Source organism: Hypanus sabinus, chromosome 18 (assembly GCF_030144855.1).
Source record: "Hypanus sabinus isolate sHypSab1 chromosome 18, sHypSab1.hap1, whole genome shotgun sequence".
NCBI classification, from domain to species: Eukaryota; Metazoa; Chordata; class Chondrichthyes; order Myliobatiformes; family Dasyatidae; genus Hypanus; species Hypanus sabinus.
The window spans coordinates 55,409,415-55,423,849 of record NC_082723.1 but is presented as its reverse complement, the minus strand read 5'-3'; the positions used below and the strand labels follow the sequence as shown (position 1 = coordinate 55,423,849).

At 38.8% G+C, this 14,435-nt stretch overlaps 1 protein-coding gene across 4 annotated transcripts in view; it reads left to right on the top strand.

Annotated features, from left to right (window-relative positions):
- LOC132407610 (tetratricopeptide repeat protein 28-like) overlaps positions 1-14,435 on the top strand; it is a 226,413-nt gene that overhangs the window by 15,903 nt on the left and 196,075 nt on the right. For all 4 annotated transcript variants that reach the window (XM_059994374.1, XM_059994375.1, XM_059994373.1 and 1 more), the window contains exons 3-6: positions 2,093-2,302; positions 3,968-4,148; positions 9,947-10,197; positions 11,511-11,635. In XM_059994374.1, coding sequence (XP_059850357.1) covers positions 2,093-2,302; positions 3,968-4,148; positions 9,947-10,197; positions 11,511-11,635 — 767 coding nt within the window. The remainder of the gene's footprint in view (positions 1-2,092; positions 2,303-3,967; positions 4,149-9,946; positions 10,198-11,510; positions 11,636-14,435) is intronic.

Genomic DNA, 14,435 nt, shown 5'->3' with positions numbered 1-14,435 from the left:
GACCTCTAGCTGGATTTTACTCCTTGCCCTTTTTCCAGTCCTTGCAGGGTTTTTTTTCTTTTGATCCTTGTCCAGTGCCCTTTGAACACTACAATTGAATGGGTCTTCACTCCTTGTAGATGTACTTTCTTCACCCTAACCACTGAAATAAAATCTCGTGACACTTGTGGTCCTTTTGCAACTTGACCTGTTGTCTAGTTCTTTACCCCTCTGCCAATAGATAAGTTTCTCACAATCTACTCAATCTCGGTCTACTGCTACTTCAGAAATATTTCAGTCTGCTCTGCCATTCACAGTGTCAATGCACATATATCCCCAGATCTCTATCTTCTTTTACAAAATGTAATACTTCACCTTTCTCAGGATTAAGTTTCAAATGTCATCCATTCTATCAGCTTGTCAATTTCTCTTTAAAGTATGTGACTAAGCTCCTCAAAGATCAATGCACCTTCAAGCTTGTGTTATCTGTAAATCTGGAAAACATGTCATATTCACACAGATTGATGTAAAAGATATAGTTGAAGAAAGTAAATGGTTCTTTTACTGTGGTCTCAGGAATTCAGTATACACACTCTTTCAGTTTGGAAAACAATCTTTTGCCTCTGCTTCTGCTCGGCAGTCACTTTGTTAGTTACACCTGCTCACTAATGCAAATATCTAATCAGTCAATCATGTGGCAGCAACTCAATGCATAAAGGAATGCCGAAATGGTCAAGAGGTTGGTTGTTGTTTGGACCAAACTTCAAACTTCAGAATGGGGGAAGAAATGTGATCTAAGTGACTTTGACCATGGAATGATTGTTGGTGCCAGACAGGGTGGTTTGAATATCCCAGAAAATGCTGATCTCTTGGGATTTTCATGCACAACAGTCTCTAGGTTTTACAGAGAATGCTGTGAAAAACAAAAGCATCCAGTGAGTGGCAGTTCTGTGAGTGAAAACACCTTGTTAATAAGACAGGTCAGAGGAGAATGGCCAGACTGGTTCAAGCTGACTGGAAGGTGACAGTAACTCAAATAACCACATTACAACAGTGGTGTGCAGAAGAGAATCTTTGAACATGCAACATATTGAATGTTGAAGTGGATGGTACAGAAAAACACATTGGGTTCCACTCCTGTACCTAAGAAAGTAGCCACTGAGTGTATGTTACAGTTAATTTTTTATTCAAGTTATTACAGCTCATGGCCTTCATTCTTGATGACAAGCCTTTTCTCTATCAATTCATCACATTTTTAAAGTACATACAGTATATGATACATTAACTTTACTTACTAACTCTCTCAATAACTTAATCAAAAAATTGTACCAACAGTAACACTTTGTCTTTAACAAACTCAAGCTGGGAGTGGGAGGGGGAGTGGTGGTGAGGGGCTTTGGGGTTCTAATATTTTAACTGTCGTTCATTCTTTGGGGCACCCCTCTGTTTTCGTGGGTGTCTGTGAAGAAAAATAATTTCAGAATCTATATATTGCATTAATTTCTCTGACATTAGATGTACCTATTGAAACCTATTTTTTCCTGAAAATTATTTCTAGAACTTTCCCCACTATCAAGTTTAAACGACTGATGTGTAAATTCCTACAGTCTTTATTTAAGGTGACTCCCTCAATACATGCCAGCGTGCCAGTGCTTGTTTGTCATTACCTTAGCTAAAAAATGATCCCATTTGTTCCTTTCAGATCTGCTGTGCTCTAATCAGTGATCTGTAAAGGAGTTGCCTGCAGAAAATGAAATCACTTAATTCAACTGTTGTTCCTGTAGAGCATGTATGTGTACCTTTCGAACACAACAAGATCAGTGAGCTGCTGGCAGTCCAGGCCTGAGACTGACTGCTTCTGTATTTTTTTAGGGTGTGGATCTGATATTTGGAATGTGTTGTCACATTTTCCTTTATTTTTTGCCTCGAGTATCATATAGTAACCTCTTTTCATGAGCAGTAGAGTTTAATTATTGTATATACTCTGTCTAGGGGCTGGTGTCCTTCAGCAGGACGTGAAGGTTGCTTGTAAACAGTTGGTCCTCCAGCCTTTGGCCAGAGATTTTGCAAGTCTTCTGCTGAATACCTGTTGATAACCATGTGTTTGTTGCAGGTTGCGTGCCTGCAGGTGCAGGGAGATGAAGCGTTGACGAAGGCAAATTACCAGGAAGCAGTGCATAGCTACACCCAGGGTCTCATGTTGGATCCAAAGAACTGTGAGCTATTATCCTGCCGGGCGGTGGCATTCATCCAGATGAAACAGTATGAGGATGCAAGATTTGATGGAGAAATCTTGATACAAATCCAGCCTGACGTTCCACAGGTAAAGCTTGTGGGATAACCCACCCGTGCAATCCAACCAACTCAATACTGGAGGGAGAAGTTTACTAAACATACTGAATTTGCAGAAAGAGAAAAACACATTTATTTCTCTTATATCTTGGACTTAGACGATCTGTCTAAATGTCTTTATTTACCAGTACAAGGAGACTGCAGTTATTTGTAGCAAACAGCATCCACAATGCCGTCAACAGAGTGGTCATAGGTTTGGAAATTTAACTGCCTCTATAAACATGCACTCTAATAAAACAACGTTAGGGATTCTCAAAGTCTTTTCCAATGCCGTTAGTGTGTGATGTTTGTACTTTTGTATTCTCAGTCAGTACCAATTGTGTTGGTAGCCATTAACTGCAAATAATCTATAAAGTCAGCACAACTGTTGAAGTTGACCCAAGCTGATACCAGTAACCCTTGAAGTAGAAGTGACCACTGAATCCCACCACTGCTGGAGGAGAAATGGCAACAACAATGGAGATACGGAAGCAGGCATCCCATTTCACGGTTGTCAACCTCAGCATCTGGTGCAAGTGGTAGGCATCAGAGACAGGACCTCAATATTTGGAAACTCAAATAGCCACCAAAAGATAAAATGAACATCAAAGAGCTGCACATGCTAGAAATTTGACTGAAGTTCTGGATTGGATAGGACAGAAAATGATTTCATGATTATTGCATAAAGTACACTGAAATGATCAGTTGCAGAAAGGCAGTGTATTACATTATCAATAAGGGATTCTGCTGGGATATCAGCATTTGTTACTCAGTCGCAATCAGGCTGCTGAGGCATTCACTCACTACCTGTTGCAGTAGTTACTGTGAGGATTTCTTGACATTATGTGGACTGGTCAAATTAGGGTATGAACACAGACACAGGACACACCCATACAGGAAAGGGAAGTAAAATATAATAGATGCTGGAATCTGAAAGCATTCAGAAAGAAAAACTCAGATTGATAATGTTACTGGCCAATTCTAATATACACTCACTGACCACTTTATTAGGTACATCCATACACCTGCTCCTTAATGCAGTGGTGTGCAGAAGGGCATCCCTGAATGCACGATATTTCAATCCTTGAAGTGGATGGGATGCAGCAGCAGAAGAGCACAAAACATACGCTCAGGAGGTACAGGGAGCACCTAATAAAGATGCCACTGAGAGTAAAGTGTCAAGGCTTGATATCTTAATTGTTGACTTCCATATTATGACCCAAGGGCTGTGGGCTAATTTTGCTTAACTTTCGGGATCTACCTGTCATCAACCCAGCCAGCGTTCATCACTCAGCCCCTGTTGCCTCTTCCACTTTATTCAAATGCTGTAGGGGGAACTTCTGCCTGATCCGTCAGACCAGAGGGCCTGAGAAAACCAGCTGCAAAACACAGCAGACCACAAAGGTATTTGCTTCCATTCTTGCAGATGACCTCCAAAAGTTCTACTAAATCCTTTGCCTTATTTTTTTTAAGTGTTTGGTGTTTTGCAGCTTGGCTCATTAAAAGTCTGAGGATTGCACACTGGGAAGACGAGGAAGGAAACAGGTTTAAGTAACAATGAGAAGATCTCTGGAGTTGAAAATGGGGCAGTTAAATGAATAATGAAATTCTTTGTGTTTTGTTGTGCTAAAAAATCGATGTTTGTATTCCGTTACAGAATTATTACTTGTTATCTCTGGCTAATGGGTGCCTTGGTAATTTCCATGAGGCTTTCTGGCCCATGCTTCATTGTCTGGAACGTGATCCAGTGCATCAGAATGATCTTGTGAAAGAACTTTACAAGATCACCAAGAAACTATGTAACAATGAATCAGACGAGAATTACTGTGATGACAAAGGTACTCCTGATCTAAACAGCCCTTAAAACCAGAATCTTTCACTCAGTTTTCCACTCTCTGCTTGAATTTACAAAAGGTTGGCAATTGACTTATTTGTGCAAAAGTCTTGACCAGTGGTGCAATGAATAACAAGAGACCAGTACTTCCCTACCTGTGGTGATATACCTTTATTTCAGATTAAACAATTACAGTAACCTAATGGAGCAGCTGGCCTTAAAATACCTTTCTTTCTCTCCCTATCTCCCCATGCAATGAGATGAGCTCTGCGAATTTATGACCTAATTTGGCATAACTTCTGGGGATCTATCAGGAAACTTTGTCCAAATGTAACTTCTGTCCACTTGCTGATATCTCCTGGTGATCCAGGTAAGTATCAGGGCATCTCCTACCTTCAGAGACCTCCTGTCTGTAAGGTCTTACATTTAAGAAAAAACCCTGCTAAGCAATGACAATGTAGTAGCAATTTCCACTATAATTTAGCATTAAATTTTGCACCTCTACCCAAGCAAAGAAAAACACCTTGACACAATTTCAATAATTACAATAGAGTTTTTAGCAGAACTCCAGTTCTTTAGAATTGCATGTTGACACTGGGATTGCATTTTGGGGTGGGGAACACCATCTTCCTCACCCACTTGATTCTCCTTATTGAATCAAACTAACCATGTTTTGACATGAAATGCCATATAATCCTGCAGAGACACAGCAGGGTTTCTATGGTATCTCTTTCTTTGTTTGCATAATCCTCTTCTAGTGATGCTTCACTGAATAGACTTTGATTATTACCATCTCCAAAGGCTTTGACTATAGAAACCATATATCTGAAGTTTTATTTCAGAGAAGTAAAGACCTGATTAAAATTACTGCTCTTGCGCTTCAAGTTTATTGTCTTAGGAAGCATACAAAGAGCATAAATATTTTGACAATTAACTTTTTTGCAGTAGCAGCACAGTACATTATTAATATGACAAACATGATTTAATATGAACTTCAGTTAACATAAATTTTACATAACTTTTATGACAAAATAAACATAACAACATCAGTGTAAGTTTAACACGCTGGCATATCAATAGTCAAACGCAGAACATATTGGCCAACTGCTTTCTCCATACAGTTACCAGGTCCTGATAATGTAGTTACAGTTAGAATTCTTTTTAACAGGTATGTCCAGCCACAACAATGCTTTCAATGTGTAATGGTACAAGGACAAAATTAAAGACAATACCTAGCAGAATATTGAGGTTAGGTTTTACTGCTTTGATTCTGCAGCACCAGAAACAAATTTTCACTGTCTATGAAGGATTGTACAATTTTTTCAATACAGAATGATTTGCCTTTGAACTGAGAAAGTATCTTTTTGTTTTAAATCTCATTGTGATTAGTTTACTGTAAAGGGTTCACCTTTGTGCCCAGAAATCACATTGCATGGCACCATATTCTTCAGCATCATGCCATTGAATTTCAGTAAAACATAAAGGAAAATCAAGGGTGTACTGTTACTGAATCAGGTGCAAGATTTTTGTTCTAGATCAATCGTACATCTGATATAGTAATCATACATGATAGTGTCAGCAGGCATGCTTTACACACTGGGATACTACTTTGGCATTTTTGTGTACAGATGCATGATTTACTCATGCTGGCACAAGGCTTCATAGGACTTATGGGTTCTGCTTCATCCTTATTGACAGTGGGCTGATCTGAGCAGATCTTGCCTGGAAACCTTCCTCAGCTGAGTACATTTATGCTGTACTTACCTCTGTTACTATTAGATACTCCACTGTCTGTATCATACTGTTCGATCAACTCTTAGTAAAGTTTTTTTCTGACTTCGCTATTAACTAACTGAGCAGAATTTCATCCTGATCCCTGTTCCAATACTAGTATCCCAGCCTGACCCCACTTCCAGTCCTAGCCTGACTTTCCCTTACCATTCCAGCCTGTTGTCTCCATTTCAACCTGATAATCCCCTTGTCCACCCCAGTCTGATGTTCTTTCATTCTCTTAGCCCATGTCCTTAACTGTCTCAGCACGTTTCCTCACCTAATCCAATCCCAAATCACCTTGTGTAATCTACTGTCTCTTACTTATTCCAGTCCATCCTTAGCCATCTAGAGATGAAGAAAGGGGTGGCATCTCTACAAGAGACAGGGTGGAAAGAGGTGCAGTCTAGTACCTGTGGGAGTACTTGGGCTTATAGTAAATGTTAGCAGATAGTTTGTCTCCTGAGATGGACTCGGAGAGGTCCAGAAAAGGGAGAGATGTGTCAGAAATGGTAGTAATGAAAATAATAAAATTGGCAAGTTCTGAATGGGTGTAGGAAGCAGTCCCGATTATCTCACACCTAACTCTGTTTCCCAACTCCACACTTATCCCACTCTTCACTTAGCAGCAACTGCTTGTCATGTTTCTTCCCTCCTCTGTTCACCTGGTACCCACCAGTCCCTGTCTCATCTCTCCCCCTCTCTTCTTTATACTGGCTGTCTTCCCTCTCCCCTCTCAGTCCTGAAGCAAGATCTTGACCCAAATGTTGACAGTTCTTTCTCACCAGAAATGCTGTTTGATGCTCTGAATTCCTCCAGCAGTTTATTTTGTGTAATTTATTTACACAATTCAATTATGCAGCTGGTTAATACTTTGATTATTACAGGTTTCCAAATTCAAACAATATAGCAATTCGATCTTTTGATATCTTTGCAGCAAGCTGTGCATGATGTTCCTAAAATGGCCTCTCCAAGCTCTAGTAATTCAAGTGGATCTCCTTTCTGGTTCAGCCTCATACACATTTAGTTTTGCTTTCTGATTTGCAATTTGTTGCTTACATATGATTTTATATTATTATTTTAAATACATTGATTCATTCTTCCTAATCACTATCTTCTCAGTTACTGCATTGTCACAAATCAGCCTCTTTGACTTTCTTGTAACTGTTTCAATCTGTCATGTTTCACACTTTGGCAGGGTTGAATTATAATACAACAGTCCCTGTTTTCTTATTTTCTACATTATTATTGCACACTATTGAAAATTATTGCTCATTGTTAAATTATTAATATGCATGTTGTTATTCTGTAGTTTATTAGTAAAGTCTACACTCTACTAAGTGTGTGTTTTAAATGTCAGTTCTGTAATAAAAGAATTTCCCACAGAATCAATTAAGTATTTATTATTATTATTATTATTATTATTATTATTATTATTATTATTATTATTAGGTTGGCATGAATAGCTCTAATGCCAGCCAATTAATGGATAGCAAAGATTTAGAGGGATGTGGGCTAAATGAAGGCAATCAGGTGTTAGATTAAATAAACATCTAGGTTGGCATGGATAAGTTGTACCCATATGCCTGTTTCTCTGCTATATATCTCTCTGAATCTATAATCCCTCAGAGGATACACAGAGTTTTGGTTATGACTTCACAATTCGAGGCTCTCCCACTCAAAGCATTCAACTTAGGCTACGTCCACACTAGTCCAGATAAAACCGTAACCGAAGCTTTTTCTCTTTGTTTTGACCCTCCGTCCACACTGAAATGGCGTTTTCCTCCCCCAAAAATGGAGCTTTTCTAAAACGCCCTCCAGTGTGTGTACATTTGAAAACACCGTTTGGGCAGAGCAGTGTGGACAGGGTAACCGGAGATTTCTAGAAACGCTGTCATGAAGTGCCGGAACAACCTAACAATTTCGGAACTGACGGCAATGAGACTGAAGCCAGAGGAGTTAGAAATGTACTCACCAAATACTTTGACCCATAACTCACTGAATAAATAAGTATACTCACTTTGCCCTGTTTTCTGTCCTTGCTTGTATGAAGGTGGTTTACCTATTTCTGCAAGTACTTCTCTGGCAATAGATGTGTAACAGCCTAATGTAACATTATATGGAAATACAAGATAACACTGATGCAGACATGTTTTATACATTTAACAAGGTGCTTTATTAATGCAACAGAGTTAGTCAGTTTTTCAATATTCTTTGTCAGCCGGGTCATACTGTCTGTGAACTCCCTGTCGGTTGCCTCCATATGCTCCAGTATTTGTTTTTTTAGTTTTGTCCTCCGACACAAGAGCCAACAGCTGCCCATCGTTTGGCAATTTCCTTTAAAGTTTTTTTTTAGTCTGTAACTGCACAAATGCGGACTTTCACAGCAAGATTTGACACCAAACATGTTGCTTGTTTTCTGTAGATGTGCCCTGCGCATGCCCAGTAGGAGGAGATTCGCCCAAATACCCATTTTAATGTGGATGGAGGTATTTTCAAAAACAGTTGGTGTGGACACCTATCGTTTTTATGCTGAACCGGTGTTTTCAAAATTATCCAGTCTAGTGTGGACGTAGCCTTAATGTGTGTTTCATTCAATAATTCTAGCACTTGTGAAAATATTCACTCTTTTTACATGAGATTCCTATTTGTATTTCATGTCCTTAACCAACTTCCCATATCTGACTGGCCCTATCACCAGCAACAAAATCACATATTACCTCATTTCCCTGTTCTGTATCTTTCTCCAGGACTCAATGATGTCACTTGCTGCTATGAATATTTCCATTCTTTTCATAGAAAAGGCATAAATAAATGGGCTAGACTGCTTGCAATGTTCACCTCAAGCCATTGTAATTTCTATAGCTAAAGAACTCCATTCTCTATTTTCTTTGTACTTCCTCCAGAAGCATCATTGCATCTTCATTGTCTATATACTATCTATTAATTTCTTTCTGTTGCTAGTTGCATAAGCAAATAAACAGAGATAGAACAATAAACAGAAGGTAGTTAGTCTCAACAATCTAGGATCAAGTGTTAGCCATGGAAGAAAAACTCATTCTAAGTATAGGTTCCTCTTTACAAAGGGAAGCCACAGGGGGGGGGGAACGAACCTTAACCAAGAAAATTGTTTCTTCCCTTTTCCTTTGATCTGGAATGTTAATATTCCCAAAAAAAGTGAACAAAGGCTATAGAAATGGGTCAGATCTCCAGGCTAACTATAACTAAAGGAAATAGTTGAAGACATTATCAATCATTTACAAATGTATGAATCCAGCTGGGATGCTATGAAAACTGTGACGAGGGAGGGGTGTCTTTTCTATTGCCTCCCATGACCCCCTCTACCCCACATTTCCTATGCCCACTTGGGTACACCTTTGGGAACAAGTCAGGCCAGGCCCCAGGGATCAGACTAGGCTTGGTCCCTAAGAAAAGACTGGATCTTGCTTCTCCAGTCAGGCAGGGTCTGAATCCTGGGAACATATTTGGCTGATTCTGGGAACCTGGCATGTATGTTATTTTGAAGGATTCCCAGATAAAGCTGATACTTCAAAGTACAGTCACTCAAGATGGACAGGGAAGAAATTCCTACTAGAGATTAGTAGAATTGTTCAAAATTTTGAGACAGATAGTCTGTTGGATAGATAGTAAGAATTTTTTTTTCTCTCTCTAGTGGTTGGAATGCCTAAAATAAGAGATAAGAGGGAGGCAGTTTAGTGAGAATGTGAGAGAGAATGTTTTCACAGAAAGGATAGTTGGAAGATGTTGCCTGATAAGATTCTATAAGAGTCATTTGAATTTCCAAAACAAATGAGAAACAATCTTTTCAAAAAGTAATCTTTCATTCATGAAACCCCTAATTCTGATACCTGGAGCACTAGTTCTGTTTCTCTATAGATGCTGCTTGACCTGATGAATGTTTCCAGTACTTCTGTTTTTATTTTATATTTCCAGCATAGCAATTTTTTGTTTTGAAAATTTGAATTATGACAGTCTTGATGGTGTTAAGATAACCATATATCTACTGTTTAGGATTGGATGAGGTGCTTCTCAAGATTGGGACACTGCTGTTTGATGCATCATTGTATGATCTCTGCATTCAGCTGGTCAGCTCAGCCATCCAGCTTTATAATTCAACAATGAGCGATTCCATCAGAATGCAGTTCTACCTGGTCCGCGCTAATTCTTATTCAGCACTCAATGGAAACAACATGACCAAAACAGCCTATGAAAACTGTCTGAAATTAGCAATGAAGCTGAACAGCACTGAAGTAAAAGTCAAGGTACAAAACAAGGCAACGTCGGCCTTCAAGTTTTTCCTCCTGATTTATCATGGGATGCAATAACATAGGGAGGGGGCGGACCAAGATTTTATAGCCAAAAAGCATGTATTCACTGCCAAGGTCATCTATCCAATCTAGATCAATTGTGAGTTTCTGTTCCCAGGAATTGTGGTCATGCCAACTGGCAAGAATGTTTCTTGTATACAGTAATAGATGTAGTAAACTTAATCAGTAAGAGCTGCACAATTATTATACCATCTTGTTTTAGCCTTCACTGGTGTTCTGAAGAGAATGTCTGACGTTCTGTCACTTCCAGGTAGACAAGTCCACAGTTACCTGGGCTGCTTGATGGTACAGGATGTGCTGCGTAACACCTGAACTCTGATCCATTGCTAGACCACATAGAGTCCAACAACAGAGTCTGTGCAGAATCTCAGAATAGAGCTTTCTGGCCTAGAGATCAGGAGGGAAAACTGTTAATCTATTGCTAAATAATTTATCTTTAAAATTTAATCATTAAATGATTTCTAATTTTAATGTTTTTACTTTTTTTCAGAAATTTTAATAGATTTTTAATGCCCTAAAAATTAAAGGTATATAAAAACTGTAAAAATGTTAAAAAATACCTTGGAGATTTTTCAGTCTCCAAGTTTTTACCTCCAGTTTTGTTTCCTATTGAGGACATCTGGGTGTTCCACCAGCAGGGGCTGAGGCCTTGCTACACCTTGATGGAATTCTCCCAGTGGTAGATTAGCCTCTGCACTTGGCCCAAGGGACCTGCCAAGTTGGGATGGTGAGCCACATCCAGCACAATGTCTTACATTCAAGTAACAATCAAATAACAATAATATCCTAAAATGTATTTATTATGAGATGGCAGAGGACCAATTATAATAGAAATGCATTGAAGGAATGTAGGGATTATACAAATATTCTGACAGTACAGAAGGGAGAATATGTATCACCCTTAAAATGGACACCTGGAGATCAAGTCTCAATGCTTGGTGTTATATCACATTCAATGTAACAGCATTGCTTTACATCTCACATGATATAGCACGGCAGGATTACTCTTCGCCCATAATAAACCAGAAAATGCTGGAAATAGTTTGCAGGTCAGATTGCATCTTATTTCAGACTTCTGCAGTTCTTTTGATTTATATATTAGTCCAATAAACAGACACTTCAGTTAGTGTAAAACAATGAATTTCCCCATGTTACCTTCCCAAGTTGAAACCTATTCTGGTCTTAAATATTATTTTTTTTTTGAAACTGAAGAGTTGTGTAAGATGTGGCTTGGGTTGTCATTGCAGTGCTGTGAAGGTCTGGCAGAACTACATAGGAAAATTGGATGTCCTGAAGAAGCTATCCAGTACCTACTTGAACTACTAGCAATTTGGGAGCAAAGTGCACAGCAACCAGATAACTATCAATCCAGGTATGAAAGGAAACCTTTATCTACAAGGTAAATCATTGAAGTTACCTCATCAAATTAAAGGCAGGCAAGTAGATATAGAAAGAATTAATACAAATCGAGTACCACTTATTGAAAATCCAAAACCCAAAAATCTCCAAAAGCATTGGAGCGAACGTATGATGCTTAACAGTATGCTGATCATGAAACACACAGTCCATCATGATTAAAACTTGAAGGTAATTGTAGACTGGTTGCATAAGTTTCAAAAAAGGCATGGCATTAAATTTTTAAAGTGTCTGCTGATCAAAAATCAGCAGAGAAGCCCATTGAGTTTGTCAAAATCGTTGCTGATGAAAATCTAACATCAAAGCAAGTCTACAAGGCTGATTGTTCTTATATCTTACCTAAAAACTTGAAAGTGTAAAATACAAATACAAGTTACTGCAACCTTTTAATCAAAACATGGCAAGATAGGTGGAGACTGAAAGTCTGCTGCTGTTTGTTGTTATTCAACAGCTGACTGAGGTATTCTCCAGATGCTGCTGTGCTGATACTGTTACCCTGCACACATTATATTTTCATTATATCACTGGTATGTAATAGTTTTTACTGTTAAGTACATATGTGTGATGGCAAGTGTAAGTCAAAAATTGCTAAAATCAGTGTCAGAAATTATGGTGATCTCAAGCTATTTCTTTATATATTCGGAAATCTGAAATCCAAAACACTTCCAGCCCCAAGCATTTCTGACAGGGGGTATTCAACTTGTACTGAACATTTTTATCTTCACTGCATTCAATCTTTAACACCAATGAATTTCCTTTGTCTTTTCTTCGATTCCATTGTGTGTCCTTACCCCAACTCCAGCATGCTTCCTTTAACAGACTGCAATCTGTGTCCTTGGCCTAACTGCAATGTCCGCTCTTACTCTCTGTGCATTGTGTGTTCGTGTTTTGACTGACATGGTTGCTTGTCTAGGTGCAGCTTATGCCCTTCATATCCCCGCCATTTGCTTCATTATTTTTAGCTTTTGCTTTTCACTTCACAATAACACGTAACATCCATGGTACACTACCTAACCCTTTCCAAAATATAAGGATCCATTTCCTCCTATAGACACTGGTCTATCAATGAGAGCATGAATTTAAGTTAAAAACTATAAGGATTAAATGAAAGTAAAGCTAAGAAATTATTTCACATAAAAATTGGTGTGATTTGGAAGTCAGCTTATGGGGTCTGAAACTCTCTTCAGATATGAGAACTGTTTTAATGAGCTATTTATGTGCTGCAACATTCAAGCTATTGACCAGGAGTTTGCAAGTGTGATTAGCTTGAATGTTGCTCTTTGTTTTCTCAAAATGTCAGTTGAATCTACTTCTGTGTTGAATTTCTTAAAAAAATTCTGTAGGAATTTTGTTAACTGAAGGTTCATGATCAGAATCAGGTTTAATATCACTGGCATATGTCGTGAAATTTGTTATGCAGCAACAGTACATTGCAATACATAATAATAAAGATTGCGAATTACAGTAATTAAGTAGGTAGTGCAAAAAGGTGAGTTAGTATTCATGGGTTCAATGTCCATTCCGAAATTGAATGACGGAAGGGAGGAAACTGTTCTTAAATTGTTGAGTGCCTTCAGGCTCCTGTACCTCCTCCTTGACGGTAGCAATGAAAAGAGGGCATGTCCTAGGTAATGGGGGTCCTTAGTGATGGATGCCGCCTTTTTGAGGCATTTCTCCTTGAAGATGTCCTGGATGTTGGGAAGGCAAATGCTCAAATTGAAGCTGACTGAGATTACAACCTTCTGCAGCTTAGGGGAACTTAGGAAGAAAGATAGGTGTATAACATTTGGTCACTGGTTAGCTCAGAGCATATTGAATGGCAGAACAGAATCAAGAGTGCCACAATGGTGTAGTTGGCAAATCCACTGCCTTACAGCCCCAGAGACCCAAGTTCAATCCTGTCCTTGACTACTGACTGTATAGTGTTTGCACATTCACCCTATAATTGAGTGGGTTTCCTCTGGCTTCTCTGGTTTCCTCCCATATCACAAAGACACGTAGGTTGGTAGACTAATAGGACTACTGTAAAGTGTGCCTGATGTTTAGATGAGTCTAAGTACCTGAGGGGAATTGATGGGAGTATGGCAGGAATAGAAATTGGATTCACATATTTAATATGTTATTAACTGCATCAATATATCATAATATAATAATAAGTAGTTGAATTTAAAAACATTAATATCTAGTTCATAATAAATTAGTGTAAATAGGTGGCTGGTGGTTAACACAGACTCAGTAGGCCTAGGGCCTTTTTCTGTGCTATGCGCCGCTATGAGAAGCTAAATGGTCTACACCTGTTCCTAAGTTCCCATGTTGGACACTTTTACAGATGGTGGAAGTATTTAATAGGGTTGGATATTTTCGATCCAGAGACCAAATTTCTCTGGTGCACAGTGAAAACCTCCTTGCTTTTAAGACTTGCCTCCCCCAGAAATGCACTAAAATGTTAGCCATGCTTGTGAGCTCAGAATCTGGAGAGGAGCTGAGAAGCTTTGTACCCCCCCCCCCCCCCACCTCCAACCACCCACCCACCCACCCAAAATGAGCATGCAACAAACTAAGCCAAGCTGATACTCATTCTTTTATCAGTTAAATGACTTGCATAATTGTGGAATACTGAAGTTATCCAACGGTAAGGTGCTCTTGATATTCAGTTGTAGTGCTTGGCTACTGCCTCAACTTTAGTTCCTCTTGAGTCTACGGTTTGTTTCCTAACGACTTATGACATTGCAATAAATCAGTGTGATACTGACTTG